The 25,905-nt window shown below is 39.1% G+C and overlaps 1 protein-coding gene across 7 annotated transcripts in view; it reads left to right on the plus strand.

Annotated features, from left to right (window-relative positions):
- Window positions 1-25,905, plus strand: part of TESK2 (testis associated actin remodelling kinase 2) — a 130,918-nt gene that overhangs the window by 18,352 nt on the left and 86,661 nt on the right. For 4 of the 7 annotated variants that reach the window (XM_060306122.1, XM_030869957.2, XM_030869959.2 and 1 more), the window contains one exon: window positions 10,837-11,148. In XM_060306122.1, the coding sequence (XP_060162105.1) occupies window positions 10,927-11,148 (222 nt within the window). In that variant the 5' untranslated portion in view covers window positions 10,837-10,926. Of the gene's footprint in view, window positions 1-6,563; window positions 6,582-8,472; window positions 8,513-10,836; window positions 11,149-25,905 lie in introns of those variants that run through there. The other 3 variants (XM_060306124.1, XM_060306129.1, XM_060306132.1) reach the window with 2 other exon arrangements.

The following is a 25,905-nucleotide window of genomic DNA, read 5'->3' on the forward strand; positions in this document are numbered from 1 at the left end:
TGATATACAGCTAATGTACTTATCGGTATTCCTGTTCAGGAAAATGGCCAGTTTTCTGGGCTACATCTTACCCGTAATGAATCCTTGTTTTATTTTGAATTAGAGAGGGGATTTTTATGATGATAGAAAGAAAACAAAGTATGATTAGGATATTAGGATATTATGTTTGCATTCTTTTTCTACTCTTTATACCCAGGGTATAAAAGTCCACTGAATTCTCAGAAATCCTTTTTTACTCACTTGTGGGACTTCATTACCAACTCTGTACACACATGATTCCATATTTGGGTGGATGTTGAAGATTATGGGTGCTGACTGACACTTTGCCACATCCTGTTACCTGTTGGTTGATAGCTGTTCAGTGCGTTACAGGATTTTATTTACATCTATGTTGTTGTGAAGTTTCATCTACTTCATTCCTGTGGAATGAAAGTGTAAGAAACAACTAATGCTGTACATTAGAATGGAAAAGAAGGGCTGATTGGGGGTTGGCATATCTTTCCTGTCAGCTTGGCATCCATTCTTTAAATAGTCTGTTTAAACCAATGCTAATTTATTTATTTATTTAGTTTTTGGCTGCGTTGGGTCTTTGTTGCTGTGCGCGGGCGTTCTCTAGTTGCGGCGAGTGGGGGCTACTCTTCGTTGCAGTGTGTGGGCTTCTCATTGCGGTGGCTTCTCTTGTTGTGGAGCACGGGCTCTAGGCGTGCGGGCTTCAGTAGTTGTAGCACGCGGGCTCCGTAGTTGTGGCTCGCGGGCTCTAGAGTGCAGGCTCAGTAGTTGTGGCGCACAGGCTTAGTTGCTCCGCGGCATGTGGGATCTTCCTGGACCAGGGCTTGAACCGGTGTCCCCTGCATTGGCGGATGGATTCTTAACCACTGCGCCACCAGGGAAGCCCAATGCTAATTTTTTGATCTATAGAAAGTGATGAAGAGACTAAAGGCTTTTGCTTCAGCGGCTGGTGGAGCTATCATCTGTGCTCTTTAGTCTCCGTTGTTAAATTAGGGTGGAGAATAGTAGTACCTTAGTACCTAGCTAGTAAGCTGTAATTTTCCACAGAAATTTAGCTGTTTTTCTGGAGGAGACATGTCATAGTGGGAAGTATTTGGATTTGGAACTCTTGATTTGAATCCAGAGTCTGTCACTAGTTGTTTGAATTTGTTTGAATTTAATCTCTCAGTGTTTTAATTTCTTTCTCTTTAAGTTGGAGATGATAACACCTACCTTAAAGAGTTGTCATAAAGGTTATCAAAAACGCAAAAACATTTGGTAGAATGCATGGCCTATGGTAAATGGTGGCTACAGTTGTTATTATTTCCATAAGCATTTCAGATGGGCGTATGGTCTACTTGGGAGTCCTAAAAGTTTCTTGATTCTCTGGAAAATGATTTGTGGAATTCCTACTTTGAAAAGATAAAATATATAATATTGGTTATAGGATATTTAGTTCACTGACATTTTGTTTTTCTTTTTGAGAGAGAAACTTTTTTTTTTTTTTTTTTGCGGTACACAGGCCTCTCACTGCTGTGGCTGCGCAGGCTCAGAGGCCATGGCTCACGGGCCCAGCCGCTCCGCGGCATGTGGGATCTTCCCGGACCGGGGCACTAACCCGTGCCCCTTGCATCGGCAGGCGGACGCTCAACCACTGCGCCACCAGGGAAGCCCCACTGACTTTTTTATTGATAGCTTTTCAAATTACTTTCTCCAATCAAAGCTTTTAATTGTACTTTCTTTGGGAAAAATAAATCAATCCCAGTGTAAGTGAAAATTAGCCTTTGAAAAGACAAACCTTCCTATGCAGAAAAGAAAGGAAAAAAATTTTGAACTTTCCAGTTTATAAATATTGAAATTGAGAACAAAATTACTAAAAAATTATTTGTGTCCTTGTAAGCAACATAATTTTGGCATTTTTGAAAGACTGCTGAAGGCTGTTTCCTGGTTTAAGAACAAAACTGATTAAGCTTTTCTGACACAGTGCTTCTTAACGGGGGCACTATTGGCATTTAGGGCAAGACAGTTCTTTGTTGTGCAGGACTGTTCTGTGCATTGTAGGACATTTAGCTTCCCTGGCCACTGCCCACTAAAATGCCAATAGTGCCCACCCTACACCCCCACCATTGTGACAGTAGCTCCTCGCTGACAAGAACCTCCTTCCCCCTAAATCTTCACATGACCCTAATTAAGAACCACTGGGACTCTCGCTGGGATATTTTTAGGGAAGCAGCTCACAGTATCATCAGTTTCCATTTAGGAATTCCAAGTTTTTACAAGCTTAAAATTCTTGATCAACAATGTGTAGTCTCTTGAATCAAATAGCCTCTTTACAGCAAGAGTAATTGTAGTTGTTTTTTTGTTCCACCCAAAATGTATACTTTAAAGGGCACTATTTGTATCAAAAGGTAATATTGCTTAAGTGAGACCAAGAGAGGTAACCCAGAGTCTGAAAACAGCATAAAATCCCACAAGTTTCAAAGAATGTATTGTCTGATTTTAAAATTAGTTATTTTCAGATTTTAAAAAATAGGGTATGGTTTTAGAGTCTGTTCATACACACCTTTGCTGCCTTTTATGGCTAATTAAAATTTATCAGATTAAATTGAAAGCTATTTGTAACTTGGTTGGTTTCATTTAAAATGTGGTCATTCAGTATGCTGTCCAAGGAAGCAGAAGGCATGGTTTGGAAGTTTTCCCATGCTCAGCACTTTTCCAAAATGGATTAATAAAGTTCTTACTCCCATAAGGGGACTGTACTTTTTATCCCTCAGCTGTCTAGTAATTAGTATTGCTTTAGCATATAATAGGGGCTCTACAACTAAATATCAGTGTTTGTCATGAGTGCTTTTATATTTTAAGTTTGTGGACTTGAATAAGTAAGGCTATCCAAAAATTCTCCTAATGCTTTTGAGTTTTTAGGCTAAGATATAAATATTCCTTGGACCAAAAACTATAGTCGAACTATTGCAGAATAAAAGGTTGAGAATCTTGAGACTTGGCTTGCACAGTGGGATGCTATTTATTTGCCAAATTGTTTTCAGTTTTTTTGGGCTGAGCATACTACATAGCTGTTGTATTGGCAATAGACTTAAAAAAAAAAGAAAACAACTGTTAAAATTCTCTTTTTATTAGGAAAATTAAATATAGGAAAGAGTACAATATAATACCACCCAGAATTAACAAATATTAGTGAAAAAAATAACAAAATTAGCAAACATACCGTTTTGTGTTTGTTATAGGTTTGTTTTTTAATAAAAGGAAACAAAACATTATTGTTATAGTTGAAATCTCCTTTATTTCCCTTCCTTATCTCATTTTTCTTCTTTCCCACCAAAGCAACTACTACAATGAATTTAGTGGCTGGCTTTCTAGTTCATGCTTTTATCTTTTTTTTTTTTCTGGCTGCGCCTTGCGGCATGTGGGATCTAAGTTCCCTGATGAGGGGTCCAACCCGAGCCCCCTGCATTGGAAGCACGGAGTCTTTTTTAAAAAATATTTTATTTTATTTATTTATTTTTGGATGCATTGGGTCTTCGTTACTGCCCGTGGGCTTTCTCTAGTTGCGGTGAGTGGGGGCTACTCTTGGTTGTGGTGCGCGGGCTTCTCATTGCAGTGGCTTCTCTTGTTGCGGAGCATGGGCTCTAGGCACGCGGGCTTCGGTAGTTGTGGCACGCAGGCTCTAGAGCGCAGGCTCAGTAGTTGTGGCGCACAGGCTTAGTTGCTCTGCGGCATGTGGGATCTTCCCAGACCAGGGCTTGAACCCGTGTCCCTGCATTGACAGGTGGATTCTTAACTACTGCGCCACGAGGAAGCCCAAGAAACACGGAGTCTTAACCACTGCACTGCCAGGGAAGTCCCCCTAGTTCATGCTTTTAGACATTTACTATAAATATATATCTTTATATAATAATCATAATAAGCAACAGAACTTGAATGCTTACTATTTTCCAGGCACTGTTCATTTAATCAATACCCTATGGTGATTGTAAGGATTAAATGAGTTAATACATATAAAATATTATAATGTAGGTACTAATTTATTTTCCATTTTATAGACTGGGGAACTGGAGATGTAGAGAGGTTTTTGAAATAACTTGACCAGGTTCACATAGCTGCAGTTACAGAGCAAGGATTTGAATACAGATTTGTTCTGAAGGCTATACCTTTAATCAGTATGCTATCCTGCCTCTCTATAATATATGTTATTTTATATGTTTAAAAAATACATTTTTTTATTAAAATGGTATCATCCTATAGGATGGTCCTACAGTTTTTTTGGTAACTTCTTAAAAATTGCTTTGAATTCAGTTTGAAAAAAAATTTATTTATTTAGGGCTGCATCGGGTTCTTAGTTGTGGCACTCAGGATCTTTCATTGTGGCTCACAGGCTTCTATCTAGTTGTGGCGCACGGGCTTAGTAGCTGTGGCTCGCAGCCTCAGTAGTTGTGGCGCACCAGCTTAGTTGCCCTGCGGCATGTGGGATCTTCCTGGACCAGGGCTCGAACCCGTGTCCCCTGCATTGGCAGGCGGATTCTTAACTGCTGTGCCAACCAGGGAAGCCCTACATCATCTTTTTTAAAAAATTTTTTATTGGAGTATAATTGATTTACAGTGTTGTGTTAGTTTCTGCTGTACAATAAAGTGAATCAGTTATACATATACATATATCATTCTTTTTTTAGATTCTTTTTCCCATATAGGTCATTACAGAGTATTGAGTAGAGCTCCCTGTGCTATACAGTAGGTCCTTATTAGTTATCTATTTTATGTATAGTAGTGTGCCTATGTTAATCCCAAATCTCCCAATTTATCTCTCTCCCTCTTTACCCCTGGTAACCATAAGGTTGTTTTCTGCATCTGTGACTCTATTTCTGTTTTGTAGATAAGTTCATTTGTACCTTTTTTTAAGATTCCACATTTATACCACATTGTCTTTATCCATTCATCTGTTGATGGACACTTAGGCTGCTTCCATGTCTTGGTTTGTTGTAAATAGTGCTGCAGTGAACATTGGGGTGTATATATCCTTTTTTTTTCTTTTTCAAATTTTATTGAAATGTAGTTGATTTACAATGTCATGTTAGTTTCAGGTATACAGCACAGTGATTCAGTTATACATATACATATATATATATATATGTATATATTCTTTTTCAGATTCTTTTCCCTCATAGGTTATTAAAAAATACTGAGTATAGTTCCTTGTGCTATACAGTAGGTCCTTGTTTGTTATCTAGTTTATATGTAGCAGTGTGTATCTGTTAATGCCAAGCTCCTAATTTATCCCTCCCCCACTTCCCTTTGGTAACCATAAGTTTGTTTTCTATGTCTGTGCGTCTATTTCTGTTTTGTAAATAAGTTCATTTGTATCTCTCCTCTTTTTTTAGATTCCACATATAAGTGATGTCATATGCTATTTGTCTTTGTCTGGCTTACTTCACTTAGTATGGTAATCTCTGGGTCCATCCATGTTGCTGCAAATGGCATTATTTCATTCTTTTTTTATAGCTGAGTAATATTCCATTGTATATATGTAGCACATCTTCTTTATCCATTCCTCTGTCAGTGGACATTTAGGTTGCTTCCATGTCCTGGCTATTGTAAATAGTGCTGCAATGAACGTTGGGATGCATGTATCTTTTTGAATTATAGTTTTCTCTGGATATATGCCCAGGAGTGGGATTGCAGGATCATGTGGTAGTTCTGTTTTTATTTTTTTAAGGAACCTCCCTACTGTTTTCCATAGTGGTTTCTACCAATTTACATTCCCCCCAACAGTGTAGGAGGGTTTCCTTTTCTCCTGAACTTCTCTAGCATTTATTGTTTGTAGACTAGACTTTTTTTTTTTTTTTTTTTTTTTTTGAGGTACGCGGGCCTCTCACTGTTGTGGCCTCTCCTGTTGCGGAGCACAGGCTCCGGACGCGCAGGCTCAGTGGCCATGGCTCACGGGCCCAGCCGCTCCGCAGCATGTGGGATCTTCCCGGACCGGGGCACGAACCCGTGTCCCCTGCATCGGCAGGCAGACTCTCAACCACTGCGCCACCAGGGAAGCCCTGTAGACTTTTTAATGATGGCCATTCTGACTGGTGTGGGGTGATACCTCACTGTAGTTTTGATTTGCATTTCTCTAATAATTAGCGATATTGAGCATCTTTTCATGCGCCTGTTGGCCGTCTGTATGTCTTCTTTGGAGAAATGTCTGTTTCGGTCTTCTGCCCACTTTTTGATTTGGTTGTTTGTTTCTTTTGATATTGAGTTGCATGAGCTGTTTGTATATTTTGGAGATTAATCCCTTGCTTTGGTTGCTTTATTTTACAAATATTTTTGTACACTAAGTTGGTTGCTTTATTTTACATTTTCTCCCATTCTGTATTTTTCTAAAGTTTCTTTTTCTTTTCCATCTCTGTCCAAATTGTAATTGGCCTGGACTTCCTCTGCACTCAAATCCTGATCCTCTTTTATATGCGGATGACTAGCTTAACTCCTTACAACTCTCATAGTGGAAAAACACTGAACTAAGTAATAATGAAATGGAAAAAGCTTGAGCTTTGGTGCTGGGTGGACCTTTGTTCCAGTTCTGGTTCTACCAGGTCTGTTTCCTTAGACAAGTTACTTAACCTCCTGAGCCTACATTTGTTTTTCTGTAAAATCGGGATCATACCTGCCTTGGTGGTATATTTTGAGGATTAAATGAGAAAATGCCTGTGAAATTCTTGGTGTTTTTTTAAAAAAGCTATTAATATTCCCCTTCCCTGCTGTAGGGGATCTTCAACTCTTAGTGTACATAAGAATCACTGGGAAACTTGGTAAAATTTCTAGGCCTCACTCCAAGAGATTCTGATTTAGTGGGTCAAGGTTGAGACCCAAGAATCTGAGTTTTAAATGAAGTCCTTGGGTAATTTTGAAGCAGATGATCAACAGACATACTTTTAGAAGTGCATTATCCTTGGTTCTAAGTCTAGCTTTGCTAGTAAATACCTTATAGCTGTGGGCACATTATTTATGCTTTCTGGTCCTTTTGTTTCCTAAAATATAAAATGAACTTCATGGTCTCTACTGGCTGTAAAATTTTAAAAATGTTGGTCTTATAATGCTAAATTTTTGATCTGGTGAGTTGTTGCCACTTTTTGGCAGAGGTTCAATAGAGATACTTAAATGTTGCATTCTTTTTTTCTTCTTTTTTTTGGCCGCGTCGGGTCTTAGTTGCGGCACGTGGGATCTTTTTCTTGTGGCATGCGGGCTGTTCGTTGCGGCGTGCAGGCTTCTCTCTAGTTGTGGCATGCGGGTTCTCTCTCTAGTTGTGGCACGTGGGCTCCAGAATGCATGGGTTCTGTACTTGGCAGCATGCGGGCTCTCTTGTTGAAGCCTCAGTAGTTGTGGCACGTGGGCTTAGTTGCCCCATGCCACGTGGGACCTTAGTTCTCCGACCAGGAATTGAACCCACTTCCCCTGCACTGGAAGGCAAATTCTTTACCACTGGACCACGAGGAAAGTCTCAAATGTTTCATTCTTTAGGAACTTGGATTATTCTTCCTTCTGTGAAGAATGGTGACACTAGCTAGGCAAAAATAATTTGTTTTAAAGATACAGTTATATCTCATGGAACCTTAAGCCAGGATACAGTTAGGCCTCAGGAATCAGGGATTAGAGCACATTAGGAAAATCAAGAAGTTCTTGTCTGTGCCTTTTTTTCCTCTGCAAATTTGCCTTAATCCCTTGGCTTATTCTGCCTTCAAGCCTGCATGGTAGAAAATCGCCATGGCCAACAGCTCCTGAGTTTACATGGTTTCCATTTTAGAAAGCAGCCAGACTGAGGCTGGAATATCTTAATTCCTATTCCAAATTGCCCAGAAAGGAAATGTGATTGGTCCATATTGAGTAGAACGCTATCAACTTTGGCTACAGCAGGGTCATATTGTAAGGATATCCCTGTAAGCCCTGCTGCTAATTCTCCATGATTGGAGGTGGCAGAGGTATTCTGGGTTAGGTATTCATCACATTTGTGGAAGTGTTTCACTAATTGTAGAATCACAATGTTGTATTTTGCATAGGACTCTTATAATTGATTCTTTTTAAAAAATCTTTTTCAATACTAATTTTATTTTTATTAAAAAAATTTTTTATTTTAAAAATATTTTATTTATTTGGTTGCACTGGGTCTTAGTTGTGGCAGGCGGGCTCCTTAGTTGGGGCTCACGGACTCCTTAGTTGCTGCTCGCTGGCTCCTTAGTTGCGGCTTGCTGGCTTCTTAGTTGTGGCATGCATGTGGGATCTAGTTCCTTGACCAGGGATTGAACCTGGGGTCCCTGCATTGGGAGCATGGAGTCTTAACCACTGTGCCACCAGGGAAGTCCCCAGATTTTTATTTTATATTGGAGTATAGTTGATTAACAGTGTTGTGTTAGTTTCACGTGTACAGCAGAGTGATTCATTTATACATATACATGTAACTATTCTTTTTCAAATTCTTTTCCCATTTAGGTGATTACAGATTATTGAGCAGAGTTCCCTGTGCTACACAGTAGGTCCTTATTAGTTATCTGTTTTATATATAGAAGTGTGCATGTGTCAATCCCAGTCTCCCAATTTATCCTCCCCCCATATTCCTGGTAACTGTAAGTTTGTTTTCTACATCTGTGACTCTATTTCTGTTTTGTAAGTACATTCATTTGTACCATTTTTTTTTAGATTCCACATGTAAGTGATATCATATGATATTTGTCTTTCTCTGACTTACTTCACTCAGTATGACAATCTCTAGATCCATCCATGTTGCTGCAAATGGCATTATTTTGTTCTTTTTTATGGCTGAGTAATATTCCATTGTACATATGTACCACATCTTCTTTATCCATTCTTCTGTCAGTGGACATTAAGGTTGCTTCCATGTCCTGGCTATTGTAAATAGTGCTGCAATGAACGGTGGGGCGCAGGTATTGTTTCAAATTATGGTTTTCTCTGGATATATGCCCAGGAGCGGGATTGCTGGATCATATGGTAGCTCTGTTTTTAGTATTTTAAGGAATCTCCATACTGTTCTCCATAGTGGGTGTACCAATTTACATTCCCACCAACAGTGTAAGAGGGTTCCCTATTCTCCACACCCTCTCCAGCATTTATTGTTTGTAGATTTTTTGATGATGGCCATTCTGACTGGTGTGAAGTGATACCTCATTGTAGTTTTGATTTGCATTTCTCTAATAATTAGCCATGTTGAGCGTCTTTTCATGTGCCTATTGGCCATCTGTGTGTCTTCTTTGGAGAAATGTCTATTTAGGTCTTCTGCCCATTTTTTGATTGGGTTGTTTGGTTTTTTGACATTGAACTGCATGATATGTTTGTAAATTTTGGAGATCAGTTGCATCATTTGCAAATATTTTCTCCCATTTTGTGGGTTGTCTTTTTGTTTTGTTTATGGTGTCCTTTGCTATGCAAAAGCTTTTGAGTTTAATTAGGTCCCAGTTGTTTATTTTTGTTTTTATTTCCATTACTCTGGGAGACAGATCGAAAAAGATATTGCAATTTATGTGAAAGAGTGTTCTGCCTGTATTTTCCTCTACCAGTTTTTTAAAAAATATTTATTTATTTGTTTGTTTGTTTAGGCTGTGTTAGGTCTTAGTTGGGGCATGTGGGAACTTTAGTTGCAGCATGCAGACTTCTTAGTTGCAGCATGCACACGGCATCTAGTTCCCTGACCAGGGATTGAACCTGGGCCCCCTGCATTGGGAGTGTGGAGTCTTACCCGCTGGAGCACAGGGAAGTCTCCTCTGAGAGTTTTATAGATGCTGGGAAAACTGGACAACTACACGTAAAAAAAAAAATTAAATTAGAACATCTTTTTAACACCGTACACAAAAATAAACTTAAAATGGATTAAAGGGACTTCCCTGGTGGTCCAGTGGTAAAGAATCCACCTTACAATGCAGGGGGCACAGGTTCCATCCCTGGTCAGGGAACTAGAATCCCACATACTGCGGGACAACTAAGCCCCTCGTGCCACAACTACTGAGCTCGTGCCTCAACTAAAGCAGAGAAAACCCACATGCCACAACTAGAGAGAAGCCTGCGCGCTGCAATGAAAGATCCCGCATGCCTCAACGAAGATCCATGCGTGCCACAACTAAGACCTGACACAACCAAAAATAAATAAATAATAAATAAATCTTTAAAAAAAATGGATTAAAGGCCTAAATATAATTGATTCTTGTGGAAAAAGTAGATGTTGGGAGAGACAGGCTAAAAGAAAAAGTGGGTTTTTGTTTTTATTCTTAGGTGCCAGATGGGATGGAGCCTTCTGTAGTCACTTCTGCTGGACTGGGTTGTTTAATCAAGAGTGGAATTTTAAATTGCTTTTGGATATAGTTTTCTTTTAAAATTATACAATTTTATAGTATAAAATATTTGTCATCCTTGTTTTATATATTTGGACTTAATGATTTTTCAAATGAAGAGAAAATTATATGAGGCTGTGAAGGGCATTGGCAGGAGCACAGGCTTTTGAATCAGACAATCTGGCATGTTAACTTTATCTGTACCATTTGGTGACTGTATGATTGCTTGACCTCTCTGTGAAATGAACATAATCTTATATCATGGGTTATTTGAGAATCAAATGACATGACATATGCATAACTCTTACAGTATGTTTCTTAGATAATAGGTACTCAACGAATAATAGATATATCACTGCTTTTTGAAGATAAAAGCATAAAGTGTTTTTTAGATCTGAAAATCAGGAGCTAGAATATGAAAGAGGAAATATTTTTACATTGATAGTGTTCTGTATGCCTGTATTTATTATTCGTTAATGGTTTTAATGAAATATCATTTTAATCTCTTATTTAGTGACAAGCCAGAAGAGAAGTAAAACTCAACAGAAATTTACTATGTGTGGAATTCATTCCTAAAAGAAGAAAAAAAGTGATTATTGAGACTATGGATCGGAGCAAACGGAATTCAATTGCAGGATTTCCTCCACGTGTGGAGCGTCTTGAAGATTTTGAAGGAGGTGGTGGAGGGGACGGGAACATGACCCAGGTGGGAAGAGTTTGGCCCTCTTCATATCGAGCTCTTATAAGTGCCTTTTCCAGACTGACGCGTTTAGATGACTTCACCTGTGAAAAAATAGGGTCTGGCTTCTTCTCTGAAGTGTTCAAGGTGAGTGATGCATCAGTTTTTCTTATATTGTCTTGTTGATGGTCAGTTTCACTGCAGAGTTGACAGTTGTGTTTAATTAAGACATAGGCTTTGCCTTGTCAGGGTGCTATGGATCTTGAGCAGTGTTACAAACTGTCCTCTTGAGCTATCTATTAACTTGTAAGATATTTTATTTATTTTAATTATAAAAATACTACATGCTGATCAAAAATTAAAATAATATAGGAGCCTCTTCCACTCCCCCAGAATTCTTCATCAGCCCAAATGGAAACTTTGTACCCATTAAAAAATAACTCCCTCCACTACCCTTAGCCCTGTTAATGTCTGTTCTACCTTCTGTCTCTATGAATATGTCTATTCTAGGTATCTCATATTAATGGAATTATACAATATTTGTCCTTTTATGCCTGGATTATTTCACTTAGCATAATGTCCTCAAGATTCATCCATGTTGAAGCATATATCAGAATTTCGTTTCTTTGGAATTCTCTGGCGATCCAGTGATTAGGACTTGGTGCTGTCACTGCCGGGGCTCTGATTTGATCCCTGGTCCGTGAGTTAAGATCCTGCAAGCCACACGGCAGGGCAAAAAAAAAAAAAAAAAGAATTTCATTTCATTTTATATCTGAATAATATCCCATTGTATGTATATGCCACATTTTTTTTATCCGTTCACCTGCTGATGGACATTTAGGTTGTTTCCTCCTTTTGATTATTGTAAATGATGCTGCTATGAACACTGATGTACAAGTAACTGAGTCCCTGCTTTCAGTTCTTTTGGGTATTTACCTATAAGTGAAACTGATGGGTCATATAGTAATTCTGTGTTTAGCTTTTTAAAGAAATTGTGGTAAAATACACATAACATAAAATTCACTATCTTAACCATTTTTAAGTGTACAGTTTTAAGTATATTCACATTGCTGTGCAACCAATCTTCAGAACTTTTTCATCTTGCAAAACTGAAACTCTGTACCTACTAAATAATTCTTCCCTTCCCTCTCCCCGCAGCTCCTGGCAACAACCATTCTACTTTCTGTTTCTATGAGTTTGACTACTCTAGATACCCTATATAAATGAAATCATGTAGTTTTTGTCTTTTTGTGATTACCTTATTTCACTTAGTCTGTTTTACTTTTTAAGGAACCACCATACTATTTTATGTAGAGTTGTACCATTTTACATTCCCACCAGCAACGTACAACAGTTCTCATTTCTCCATATTCTTACTAACACTTGTTCTTTCTTTCTTTCTTTCTTTCTTTCTTTCTTTCTTTCTTTCTTTCTTTCTTTCTTTCTTTCCTTCCTTCCTTCCTTCCTTCCTTCCTTCCTTCCTTCCTTCCTTCCTTTCTTTCTTTCTTTCTTTCTTTTTTTCTTTCTTTCTTTCTTTCTGATATTAGCAATTCTGGTGGATATGGAGTGATATCTCATGTGGCTTTGATTTGCATTTCTTTAATGACTAGTGATGTTGAGCATCTTTGCCTTGGCCTTTTGTGTATCTTCTTTGGAAAAATATCTATTCAAGTCTTTTGTCCTTTTTTTTTTTTGTGGTATGCGGGCCTCCCACCGCTGTGACCTTTCCCGTTGTGGAGCACAGGCTCTGGATGCGCAGGCCCAGCAGCCATGTCCCACGGGCCCAGCCGCTCCGCGGCACGCGGGATCCTCCCAGACCAGGGCACGAACCCGCACCCCCCACATCGGCAGGTGGACTCCCAACCACTGCGCCACCAGGGAAGCCTTTTTTGTCCACTTTTGAGTTTGATTTTATTTGTATGTAAGGGTCATATCCTTTATCAGATATATGATTTGAAAATATTTTCTCTTATTCTGTGGGTTGTCTTTTTACACTCTTATAGTGTCCTTTGATGCACACAAGTTTTTAATTCTGATTATGTCTAGTTTACCTAGTTTTTCTTTTGTTGCCTGTGCTTTTGGTGTCATGCCCCAAAATAACTTCCAAATCCAATATCATGATTTTCCCCAATGATTTCTTCTAAGAGTTTTATAGTTTTAGCTCTTACATTTATGTCTTTGATCCATTTAAGTTAATTTTTGTATGTAGTGAAAGGAAAGATCTAACTTCATTCATTCAATGGTGCTGAGTTTTCCCAGCACCATTTGTTGAAAAAAAACTGTTCTTTCCCCATTGAATGGTCTTGGCACCCTGTTGAAAATCAGTTGATCATATGTACCAGTGTTGATAACGCTTTTATTTTATTTTATTTAAAAACATTTATTTAGGGACTTCCCTGGTGGCACAGTGGTTAAGAATCCGCCTGCCAATTCAGGGGACACGGGTTTGATCCCTGGTCCGGGAAGATCCCACATGCCACAGAGCAACTAAGCTCGTGTGCCACAACTGCTGAGCCTGCGCTCTAGAGCCTGCGAGCCACAACTACTGAGCCCATGTGCCACAACTACTGAAGCCCACACACCTAGAGCCCATGCTCTGCAACAAGAGAAGCCACTGCAATGAGAAGCCTGTGCACCACAACGAAGAGGAGCCCCCGCTCGCTGCAACCAAAGAAAAGCCCACGCACACAACAAAGACCCAACGCAGCCAAAAATAAAATAAATAAATAATAAAATAAATAAAAAATAAAATAAATAAATTTATAAAAAAAAGAAAGTCATTGCCATACCCAAGGTCATCTAGGTTTTCTTCTGTGTTATCTTCTAGGAGTTTTACAGTTTTGCATTTTATGTTTAGGTCTGTGATCCATTTTGAGTTAATTTTTATGAAGGTGTAAAGTCTATGTCTAGATTCATTTTTTTGCATGTGAATCTCTAGTTCTTCCAGCCGCATTTCCTGAAAAGACTATTTTTGCTCTGTTTTATTGCCTTTGCTTCTTTGTCAAAGATCAATTGACTGTATTTATGTGGATTTCTGGGCTCTGTATTCTGTTCCATTCATCTGTTTGTTTATTCTTTCATCAATACAACAAAGTCTTGATTACTGTAGCTTTATAATATGTTTTGAGGTCAAGTATTTGTTCTTCTTTAACACTGAGTTGGCTATTCTGGGTTTTTTGCCTCTCTATATATACTTTAGAATCAGTTTGTTGATATATACAAGATAACTTGCTGGGATTTTGGGATTGCATTGAGTCTATAGATTAAATTGGGAAAAACTGACATTTTGACAATATTGAGTCTTTTTTTTTTTATATTTTATTTATTTATTTATGGCTGTGTTGGGTCTTCATTTCTGTGCGAGGGCTTTCTCTAGTTGTTGCAAGCGGGGAGCACTCTTCATTGCGGTGCGCGGGCCTCTCATTGTCGCGGCCTCTCTTGTTGCGGAGCACAGGCTCCAGACGCGCAGGCTCAGTAGTTGTGGCGCACGGGCTTAGCTGCTCCGCGGCATGTGGGATCTTCCCGGACCAGGGCTCGAACCCGTGTTCCCTGCATTGGCAGGCAGATTCTTAACCACTGCGCCACCAGGGAAGCCCGACAATATTGAGTCTTATCCATGAACATGGAATACCTCTCCGTGTATGTAGTTCTTCTTTGTTATCTTTCATCAGAGTTTTGTAGTTTTCTTCATACAGATCTTGTACATATTTTGTTAGATTTACACCCAAATATTTTATTTTGGGGGTTGCTGATGTAAATAGTAATTTGTAATTTTAAATTCTACTTATTCATTGCCTGTATATAGGAATGTAATTGGGCTTTTTTGTACTAACCTTGTATCTTGCAACCTTACTATAATTGCTTATTAATTTCAGGAGGTTTTTTAAAAATTAATTAATTAATTAATTAATTTGGCTGCCTCAGGTCTTAGTTGTGGCATGTGGGATCTTCATTGTGGCAAGTGGAATCTTTTGTTGCAGCACACAGGCTTCTCTCTAGTTGTGGTGCTCAGGCTCCAGACGCGCAGGCTCAGTAGTTGTGGCTTACGGGCCTAGTTGCTCCACGGCCTGTGGGATCTTCCCAGACCAGGGCTCAAACCCGTGTCCCCTGCATTGGCAGGCAGATTCTCAACCACTGCACCACCAGGGAAGCCCCGGAAGGTGGATTCTTAACCACTGGACCACCAGGGAAGTCCCTGTATGCTCTCATCATTTCTAGTGTAATTTGGTTTGATTTTCTTTTTTTTTTTTAAACATCTTTATTGGAGTATAATTGCTTTACAATGGTATGTTACTTTCTGCTTTATAACAAAGTGAATCAGCTATACATATACATATATCCCCATATCTCCTCCCTCTAGTGTCTCCCTCCCACCCTGATTTCCTTTTTAATCTAAGAATTATATAATATGAGATTTTAAAATTTCCACACAGTAAGTTTTCTTTTGGTAATTGTTTGATATTTAATTTCTAATTTTAGTGCATCATGATCAGAGAAAATGGCTTATATGAAGTCTGCCTTTGGAGTATAATTTAGATTTTGTTTTGGTGTAATGCATGATCAGATTTTTTTGAATGCTGCAAATGTGTTTGAAACAAATATGAATTTCTATTTGTTTGCATAAAGTTCTATATATCTCTGTTAGATTAAGCTTTTGTATTGTGTTATTCAGATGTTATATGGCCTTCTTTATTTTAGTCTAATCTATTTCTTTGAAAAAGTTCTATTAATAGTTCCTAATGTGTTTATAGATTTCTCCTTGTGTTTCTCTCAGCGTGTTATTTGTTTACAGGCCATTTTGTGAAGTAGATATTAATAGAAATTCATGATTATTATTGGATTGTATGCTATAGATAGATTGTATATTTTATAAATGCTGGTTTTTTATTTTTATCCCACCTCATGCTTTTAGCTTTGATTTCTACTTTATCTGATATCAATATTGTGTACCTTCCTCCTCACTGTATGCATTTGTCTGTTGTTTCGGTTATTATTTTCCCAGTATGTCTTTTTCCATCTCTATTTTTATTCTGTCTGTGATAGTACATTTTTAATGTGTGTCCTGTGAAACAGTTTTATATTTAGTTTTTTTGATCCAAAATTAAATTTGCCCATAAAGAGAGAGATTGTAATCTGTTTACATTTATTGTGATTACTTCTGTCTTTATACTGAGTAAACTCTTAAATGGTAATTTAATGAGTATAGAATTTAGGACAGTAGTTATTTTCCTCAGCACTTTGAAATTACTCTTCCCCTTTTTCTTCTTCTTTTTGTAGTTCACCTCTATTTTTGCTGATAAGTTAATTCTTAGTCTGGTTGTTACCCTTTTTATTTTTCATTTATTTATGTATTTTTTTTAAAGACTATGGTTTCTTTTTTCTTTTTTTTTTTGGCTGCAGTTGGTCTTCATTACTGCACATGGGCTTTCTCTAGTTGCGGCGAGTGGGGCCTACTCTTCGTTGTGGTGCGTGGGCTTCTCATTTCAGTGGCTTCTCTTGTTGTGGAGCATGGGCACTAGGCACACAGGCCTCAGTAGTCGTGGCACATGGGCTCAGTAGTTGTGGCTCACAGGCTCTAGAGCACAGGCTCAGTAGTTGTGGCGCATGGGCTTAGTTGCTCCATGGCATGTGGGATCTTCCTGGACCAGGGATCGAACCTGTGTCCCCTGCATTGTCAGGCGGATTCTTAACCACTGCGCCACCAGGGAAGTCCCAGGGATTTTTTTTTTTATCTCTTTTTATCTCTGTACACTGCTGTATCCTCAGTGTCTAGAATTCTACTTGGCATATAGTACCCATTTTTCTACAAGGTTATTTTTCTTGTATCTTACTGATTTGTGGGACTCCTTTATATCTGTGCTATGAATTATAGATATTTTCTAAGATCGTAGTGCTTTTTAAGCTAGTTTTTAACAATTTTGCAATGTAGAAATAGTTCATTTTGTTTTTTTACTGTTTTGACTTCTGTTTCTTTTATTATTTAGAAAGGCTGTCTGCACTCCTTTGTTATAAATAACATAATTTTTTTCTAATCACTTTTATGGTATTACTACTTATGTTTAAATATTTGATCCATCTGGAATTTATTTTTTAAGATGTGTACTCAGTTCTACCAGCAACATTTAGTTTATATCAATCTTTAATATTTTTCTCACTGATTGGAAATGTCACCTTTATTCTATACTGAATTTTCCTAAGTATTTTGGTCTCTTTCTAGACTTTATTCTATTGCATTGAACTGTGTATTCATATACCAGCATTGCAGCTTTATTTTAATATCTGGTTAGTCTAGTTCTCCATCATTATTATTCCTTTTCAGAATTTTCTTGGCATTTCTTCCTTTTTTTTTTTTTTTGCAGTACGCGGGCCTCTCACTGTTGTGGCCTCTCGCATTGCAGAGCGCAGGCTCCGGACGCGCAGGCTCAGCAGCCATGGCTCACGGGCCTAGCCGCTCCACTGCATGTGGGATCTTCCCGGACTGGGGTACAAACCCATGTCCCCTGCATCGGCAGGCGGACTCTCAGCCACTGCGCCACCAGGGAAGCCCAACTTCCATTATATCTTATGTTTGTTGTTTGCATATGAGGACTATTAATTTTTACATATTAATTTTTGGTGCATCTAGTATGCTGAGTTTTTTAATGTTTGCAGTAGATTCACTTTGATTTTCCAGACATACAGTCATATCTGTGAATGATGATAAATTTATTTCCCATTTTTATATCTCACTTACCTTTTTCTCAATAAATTGCATTGATCAATACTTCCTAAAATGTTAAATAATAGTGATATTTGACATCTTTGTGTTGTTCCTGACTTTAATGGGAATACTTGTAGTGTTTCCTAATTAAACATGATATGGTTTTGGGGCTGAAGTAGATATCTCTTTTTCTATTGGATCTTCAAAATCTTAACAAAAATCTCCTGTTTTGTGAATAATTATTTTTATGCAGTATGGATATGGAATTTTTACCGTATGTCTTTTCAAAGCCTGTAGTATGATTGTTAATTTTATGTGTCAACTTGACTGGGTCAGGGGGTGCCTAGATATATGGTCAAATTTTATTCTGGGTGTGTCTGTGAGAGAAAGTTTTGGATAAGATTATCATTTGATCAGTAGCCTGAGTAAAGCAGATTGCCCTCCCTAATGTGGGTTACCCTCATCCAATCATTTGAAGGCCCATGTAGAACAGAAAGGCTGACCTTCCTATCATTAGAGGGAACTCCTCCCTGACTACTTTAGCTGGGATATCTGTATTTTCCTGCCTTCCTTTGGATTGGAACTGAAATATTGGCTCTTCTTGGGCCTTGAGCCTGCCAGCTTTTGGACTGGAACCTATACCATCGGCTCTCCTGGTTCTCAGGCCTTCAGACTCAGACTGAAATTACCAGTGGCTTTCCTGAGTCTCCAGCTTACTGACTGGAGCTCTTGAGACTTCTCAGTCTATAACTGTGTGAGCCAATTCTTTATAATAAATCTCTTTGTCTCTGTATATATTTTGTTTGTTCTGTTTCTCTGAAGAACTCTGATACATATGGTGATACATGTATTTTTCTCTTTTGCTCCCTTAGTAAAGTGAATTATATTAGTAGGTTGCCTAATAGTGAGCTATCTTTGCATTCTTGGTGTATTATTCTTTAATGAGTTGCTAACTTCTTTTTTTTTCTTTAATTATTTTATTTATTTATTTTTGTCTGCGTTGGGTCTTTCCTGCTGTGCGTGGGCCCTCTCAAGCTGCAGCGAGCGGGGCCACTCCTCGCCGCGGTGCACGGGCCTCTCACTGCAGTGGTCTCTGCCGTTGCGGAGCAGTGGCTCCAGGTGCGTGGGCTTCAGCAGTTGTGGCACGTGGGCTCTAACGCACAGGCTCAGTAGTTGTGGTGCACGGGCTTAGTTGCTCTGCAGCATGTGGGATCTTCCTGGACCAGGGATCGAACCTGTGTCCCCTGCATTGGCAGGTAGATTCTTAACCACTGCGCCACCAGGGAAGCCCCAGTGTGTTTATTTTTATGGTTCATGATGAATTTAGCTAGTTTGCTCTCTTAGGAAATAATTAAGATTGATGAACTAGGGCAGTGGTTCTCAACTGGGGTCAGTTTTGCCCTCCTAAGAGATACTTTGCAATATCTGGAGATATTTTTGGTTGTCACAACTGGGCAGGGGGTGCTACTGGCATCTAGTGGGTAGAGGCCAGTGATGCTATTAACATTCTACAATGCACAGGATAGCCCTCCACAACAAAGAATTGTCTGGCCCAAAATGTTAATAGTGCTGAGGTTATAAATCCCTGGTCTAAAAGCACTAAAAAGATGAAAGTATAACATCTGTTACTGAATTTAGGAAAAATATACTTTTAGAAACAGAACAGTTTGGATTTACATTTAAAACCATTTGTGAGCTTCAAAGAGTTTCCTTTGATTATTAATCTTTTTCACGTTTTTAAAAACTATAAAACAGATTAGGGTAATTTCATTGTTTCTAGGATAATGACTTAGAATATTTTGGTTGTTAGTGAAACCTATTTAGGGAAGAACTGAGGTATGTGTAAGAAGAGGTGACATGAGTGTTTATAAAGTAAGGGAAAAGAAAGTAAAACCAAATGGCACAATGGCCCTAATCTCTTACCTTCTGGTAAGTGGAAAATCTATTCAGCTTTACTGTAGCACTGGCTGACAACCTGTTCAGTGTTTTAAATTAAGAGTGCTTCTGGTAGGATACAGTAGAAGCCTCTTAATTTCTTTTTTTAAAAAATTAATTAATTTCTTTATTTTTTTGGCTGTGTTGGGTCTTTGCTTCTACGCGCGGGCTTTCTTTTTGGTTGCGGCGAGCGGGGGCTCCTCTTTGTTGCAGTGTGTGGGCTCTCATTTTGGTGGCTTCTCTTGTGGAGCACGGGCTCTAGGTGTGCGGGCTTCAGTAGTTGTGGCACACGGGCTTCAGTAGTTGTGGCTCGTGGGCTCTAGAGCACAGACTCAGTAGCTGTGGCGCATGGGCTTTGCTGCTCCGCGGCATGTTGGGATCTTCCCGGACCAAGGCTCGAACCCATGTTCCCTGCATTGGCAGGCGGATTCTCAACCACTGCGCCACCAGGGAAGCCCTTAATTTCTTTTTATACTAATCCTTGTTTTGTTTGGGAATATAATTGGAAGGAGAATTTCTAGGAAGATGACTTTTCCAGTCTCTTGAGATAACTGAAGTACCCCATGAGATACTAAAACACAGAATTATTTTACTATGTATTGTGAAACCTATAAAACCTGGAACCCCATTCTAGAACAAAGTATCAATGTGATTTCTTTTCTTTTTAATAAGAGCTTTACTGAGAGATAATTCATATACCTTAAAATTCTCCTTTTTTAAATACATAATTCAATGGTTTTTAGTATATTTACAAGGTTGTACATCCCTCACCACTGTCTAATTTAAAAATGTTTTTATCATCCTAAACAGAAATCCTGTACTTATTAATAGTCACTGCCCATTCCTCCCTTCCCCCATCTCCAGGCAACCACTAGTATTCTACTTCATGTCTCTATAGACTTGCTTCTTCTGGACATTTCATATAAATGGAATCATGCAATATGTGACCCTTATGACTGACTTCTTTTACTTAGCATAATGTTTTTAACATTGATCCATGTTACAGCATGTATCACTATTTCATTCCTTTTTATGGCCCAGTAATACTACAATGTATAGGTAATACCACATTTTGTTTATATAGTCATTTGTTGATAGACATTTGGATTGTTCCCATCTTTTGGTTATTGCGAATAGTGCAGCTATGAATATTTGTGTACAAGTATTTGTTTGAGTACTTGTTTTCAATTATTTTGAGTATATACCTAGAAGTGGGATTACTGGGTCATATAGTAATTCCATTTTACTTTTTGAGGTACTACCAGACTATTCTCCACTGTGGCTGTTTCATTTTACATTCTACCAGCAATGTATAAGGGTTCCAGTTTCTGTAAAACTCACCAACATTTGTTATTCTATCTCTTTATTATTTAAAAATTTTTTTATTATTATGACTACCCTAGTGCATGTGAAGTAGTATCTCGTGGGTTTTTTTTTCAGATAATAATTGATTTACAATATTATATTAGTTTCAGGTATACAACATAGTGATTCAAAAGTTTTATAGATTATACTCCATGTATAGTTATTATAAAAATTGACTATATTCTCTGTGCTGTACAATATATCCTTGTAACTTATTTTTTTGGGTTTTTTTTGTTTTGTTTTGTTTTTTTTGTGGTACGCGGGCCTCTCACTGTTGTGGCCTCTCCCGTTGTGGAGCACAGGCTCCGGACGCGCAGGTTCAGCGGCCATGGCTCACAGGCCCAGCTGCTCCGCGGCATGTGGGATTCTCCTGGACCGGGGCACGAACCCGTGTCCCCTGCATCGGCAGGCGGACTCTCAACCACTGCGCCACCAGGGAAGCCCTTGTAACTTATTTTTATACATAGTAGGTTGTACCTCTTAATCTCCTACCCCATATTGCCCCTTTCCCTTTCCCTTTCTCCATTGGTAACCACTAGTTTGTTCTCTGTATCTGTTTCTTTTTTGTTATATTCACTAGTTTTATTTTTTTTAGATTCCACATACAAGTGATAACACATAGTATTTGTCTTTTTCTGTCTGACTTATTTCACTAAGCGTGATATCCTCCAGGTTTATACATGTTGTTGCAAATGGTAAATTTCATTGTTTTTTATGGCTGAGTAGTAATCCATTGTATATGTATGTATACCACATCTTCTTTATCCATTTGTCTGTTGATGGACACTTAGGTTGCTTCCGTATCTTGGCTATTGTAAATAATGCTGCTATGAACATGGGAGTGCATGTATTCTTTCGAATTAGTGTTATCCTTTTCTTCGGATATATACCCAGGAGTGGAATTGCTGGATCTCATAGTAGTTCTATTTTTAGTTTTTTGAGGAACCTCCATGCTGTTTTCCACAGTGGCTGTACCAGTTTACATTCCCTTCAACAGTGTGCAAGTGTTCCCTTTTCTCCATTTCCTCGCCAACACTTGTTATTTGTGATCTTTTTGGTGACAGCCATTCTGACAAGTGTGAGGTGATATGTCTTTGTGGTTTTAATTTTCACTTCCCTGATCGTTAGTGATGTTAGTGATGCGCATCTTTTCATGTGCCCGTTAGCCACATTATGTCTTCTTTGGAAAAATGTCTATTCAGGTTTTCTGTCTATTTTTAAATTGAGTATTTGTTTTTTTGATGTTGAGTTGTATGAGCTGTTTACAAATGTTGTATATTAACCCCTTATCAGTCATGTCATTTGCAAATATTTTCTCATTCAGTAGATTGTCTTTTTTTTTTGGTTGCATTGGAGGTCTTGGTTGCTGCGTGCAGCCTTTCTGTAGTTGCGGTGTGCGGGGGCTACTCTTCATTGTGTGCAGGCTTCTCATTGCAGTGGCTTCTCTTTGTTGTGGAGCACGGGCTCTACGCGTGCGGGCTTCAGCAGTTGCGGCACGTGGGCTCAGTAGTTGTGGCTCGTGGACTCTAGAGCGCAGGCCCAGTAGTTGTGTCACATGGGCCCAGTTGCTCCATGGCATGTGGTATCTTCCCGGCGCAGGGCTTGAACCCATGTCCCCTTTATTGGCAGGTGGATTCTTAACCACTGTACCACCAGGGAAATCCTTTCCCTGTTTATCTATTTTATATATAGTAGTTTGTATCTGCTAATCCCAGACTCGTAATTTATCCCTCCCCCACTAAATGAAGTGACTTACTTCACTTAGTATGATAATCTCTGGGTTCATCCATGTTGCTGCAAATGGCATAATTTTATTCCTTTTTATGGCTGAATAGTATTCCATTGTGTTTGTTTGTGTGTGTGTGTGTGTGTACATATATATATCACATCTTCTTTATGCATTCATCTGTTGATGGACATTTAGGTTGCTTCCATGTCTTGGCTATTGTAAAATGGTGGTACTATGAACATTGGGGTGCATGTATCTTTTCAAATTAGAGTTTTTTCCTTATATATATACTCAGGAGTGGGACTGCAGGATCATATGGCAACTCTATTTTTGTTTTTTTAAGGAACCCTCATACTGTTTTCCTTAGTGGCTGTAACAATTTACATTCCCACCCACAATGTAGGAGGGTTCCCTTTTCTCCACGCTCTCTCCAGCATTTGTTATTTGTAGACTTTTGGATGATGGCCATTCTGACTGGTGTGAGTTGATATCTCATTGTAGTTTTGATTTGCATTGGGCTCCATAGTTGTGTCTCACGGGCTCTAGAGCGCAGGCTCAGTAGTTTTGGTGCACGGGCTCAGTTGCTCCGTGGCATGTGAGATCTTCCCGGACCAGAGCTCGAACCCGTGTCCCCTGCATTGGCAGGCAGATTCTTAACCACTGTGCCACCAAGAAAGTCCCCTGCCCTTTTTTTTTTTTTTTTGCGGTATGCGGGCCTCTCACTGTTGTGGCCTCTCCCGTTGCGGAGCACAGGCTCCGGACGCGCAGGCTCAGCGGCCATGGCTCACGGGCCCAGCCGCTCTGCGGCATGTGGGATCTTCCTGGACCGGGGCACGAACCCGTGTCCCCCGCATTGGCAGGCGGACTCTCAACCACTGTACCACCAGGGAAGCCCCCCTGCCCATTTTTAAGTTGGGTTGTTTTTGTTGAGTTGTAGGAGTTCTTTATGTAGTGTCCTTTAATGCAGAAAAGTTATTAATTTTGTTGAGATTCAATTTTTAGTTTTCCTTTTGTTGCCTGTGCTTTTGATGTCATATCCACGAAATTGTTGCCAAATTCATTGTCATGAAGATTTTCCCTAATGTTTTTTTCTAAGAATTCTGTAGTTTTAGCTCTTAAGTTTTGGTGCTTTTTTAAATGGAATTGTCTTCTTTTCTTTTCTTTTCTTTCTCTCTTTCTTTCTTCCTTCCTCCCTCCCTCCCTCCCTTCCTTCCTTCCTGGGTCTTAAAAAAAGGAATATTTTATTAAAACAAAAGTTAACTACAATGAAAGGGATTTTAAAAAGAAAACTAAGAAAGTGGTGTTTTGCTTGGGAGGATTCTTTTTTTTTTTTTTTGCGGTACGCGGGCCTCTCACTGCTGTGGCCTCTCCCGTCACGGAGCACAGTCTCCAGACGCGCAGGCTCAGCGGCCATGGCTCACGGGCCCAGCTGCTTCGCGGCATGTGGGATCTTTCTGGACCGGGGCATGAACCCGTGTCCCCTGCATTGGCAGGCGGACTCTCAACCACTGCGCCACCAGGGAAGCCCTGGGAGGATTCTTATACTCATGCAATGAGGACTCTTTCTTTAACTTCAACAGTGGAAGTGTTGGAAGGATGCAGTGGCTGAGATCAAACTAAGAATGCCAATGTCAGGCCAAAGCCAGTTGGTGTCTTCCAGTGACAGAAGGGGATACTATAGGGAAAAACACAGGAAGAGCTGAAATCTTTTTGTCTCCTCTAGAAGAGAACTTTATGTGCTGTAAGGAGAATGCTCTAGCTACCCTGCATTCTAAGGATAGGACTTTGTTTCTAGCAGTTTTAAAAAAATATTTATTTATTTATTTGGCTGTGCCAGGTCTTAGCTGCGGCACGTGGGATCTTCATTGCCACATGCGGGATCTTTAGTTGTGGCATGTAGGCTCTTTTAGTTGCAGCATGCGGGCTCTTAGTTGCGGCGTGTGGGATCTAGTTCCCTGTTCAGGGATCGAACGCAGGCCCCCGGCATTGGGAGTGTGGAGTCTTAACCACTGGACCACCAGGGAAGTCCCTCTAGCAGTTTTGCTGTTGGGGGAATTGTCTTCTTAATTTCATTTTCAGATTGCTTATTGCTAGTGTAGAATACAATTGATTTTTATGTATTTATCTTATATCCTGTAACCTGGCTGAACTCTTCTATTAGTTCTAATAGTTTTTGTGGTGTGGATTTTTTTTTTTTTTAGAGTTTTCTATATACAAGATCATGTTGCCTGATCAATATGAATCTTGATTGCATAGGTGATCTCTTGAGAATCAATCCCCAAACATACATTCCTTTAGAAGATTAATTGAATTTCTTTGGAATCAGCTTTTCTTGTTAACTAATACAGTTAAAATGTGTCTTCTCATATAACAAGAGGTATGGCTCCTTGTTTTTAAGCCCACCGTATCAAATACTTCGTCAGTTTGGAACCAGATTATATTCTAAAGGCGTTGTTGGTAATGATGTCAGTCTTGAGAGAGTGGTACTCATAGTACTGATTTGATCATCCCTCCCAAAGCCTTGTTTGTCTTACTACTCTTGGGGAGATTTTCTCCTCTCCCATATCTGACCCTTGCAGTCTGAGTTAAATGCCCATATTCTGTGTCTTCACAGAAACCTATGTTACCTTATCATATTCTTTTGACATCATCTGTTTAAAGTGTCTTGTCATCCCACTTAGCTTTAAGCTCCATGAGAACAGGGACCATGTCCTATTTACCTTCATTTCTCCAGGATATAGCACTGTGCCTAGAATAGAGTAGGCATTCATTCATCCATCTATCCATCCATTCATTCCTTCAATGTATTGTGGTCTTCCTAAATACCAGGCACTGTGAAAAGTGCTGAGACACAGTGATGATTAAAACTTGTTAATCCTGACCTTGTGGAAATTATAATCTAATGGTAAGCAGTTACATTAAGTAATTACAAGGGTAATTGCCACATAAAGGGAAGCATAGTATATTATTTATTGTTGCATAACAAGTTTACCACCAATGCGGTGGTTTAAAAGAACACATATTATTATATCTGTTTCTGTAGTTCAAGAGTCCAGGTATGACTTAGCTGGGTGCCCTGCTTCAGAGTCTTACAAAGCTGCAATCAAGGTGTCAGCTGGGGCGGCCGTTTTACATGAGGCTCAAGTGGGGAACGATCTGCTGTTAAGCCTGCGTG

This window comes from Globicephala melas, chromosome 1 (genome assembly GCF_963455315.2).
Source record: "Globicephala melas chromosome 1, mGloMel1.2, whole genome shotgun sequence".
Lineage (NCBI taxonomy): Eukaryota > Metazoa > Chordata > Mammalia > Artiodactyla > Delphinidae > Globicephala > Globicephala melas.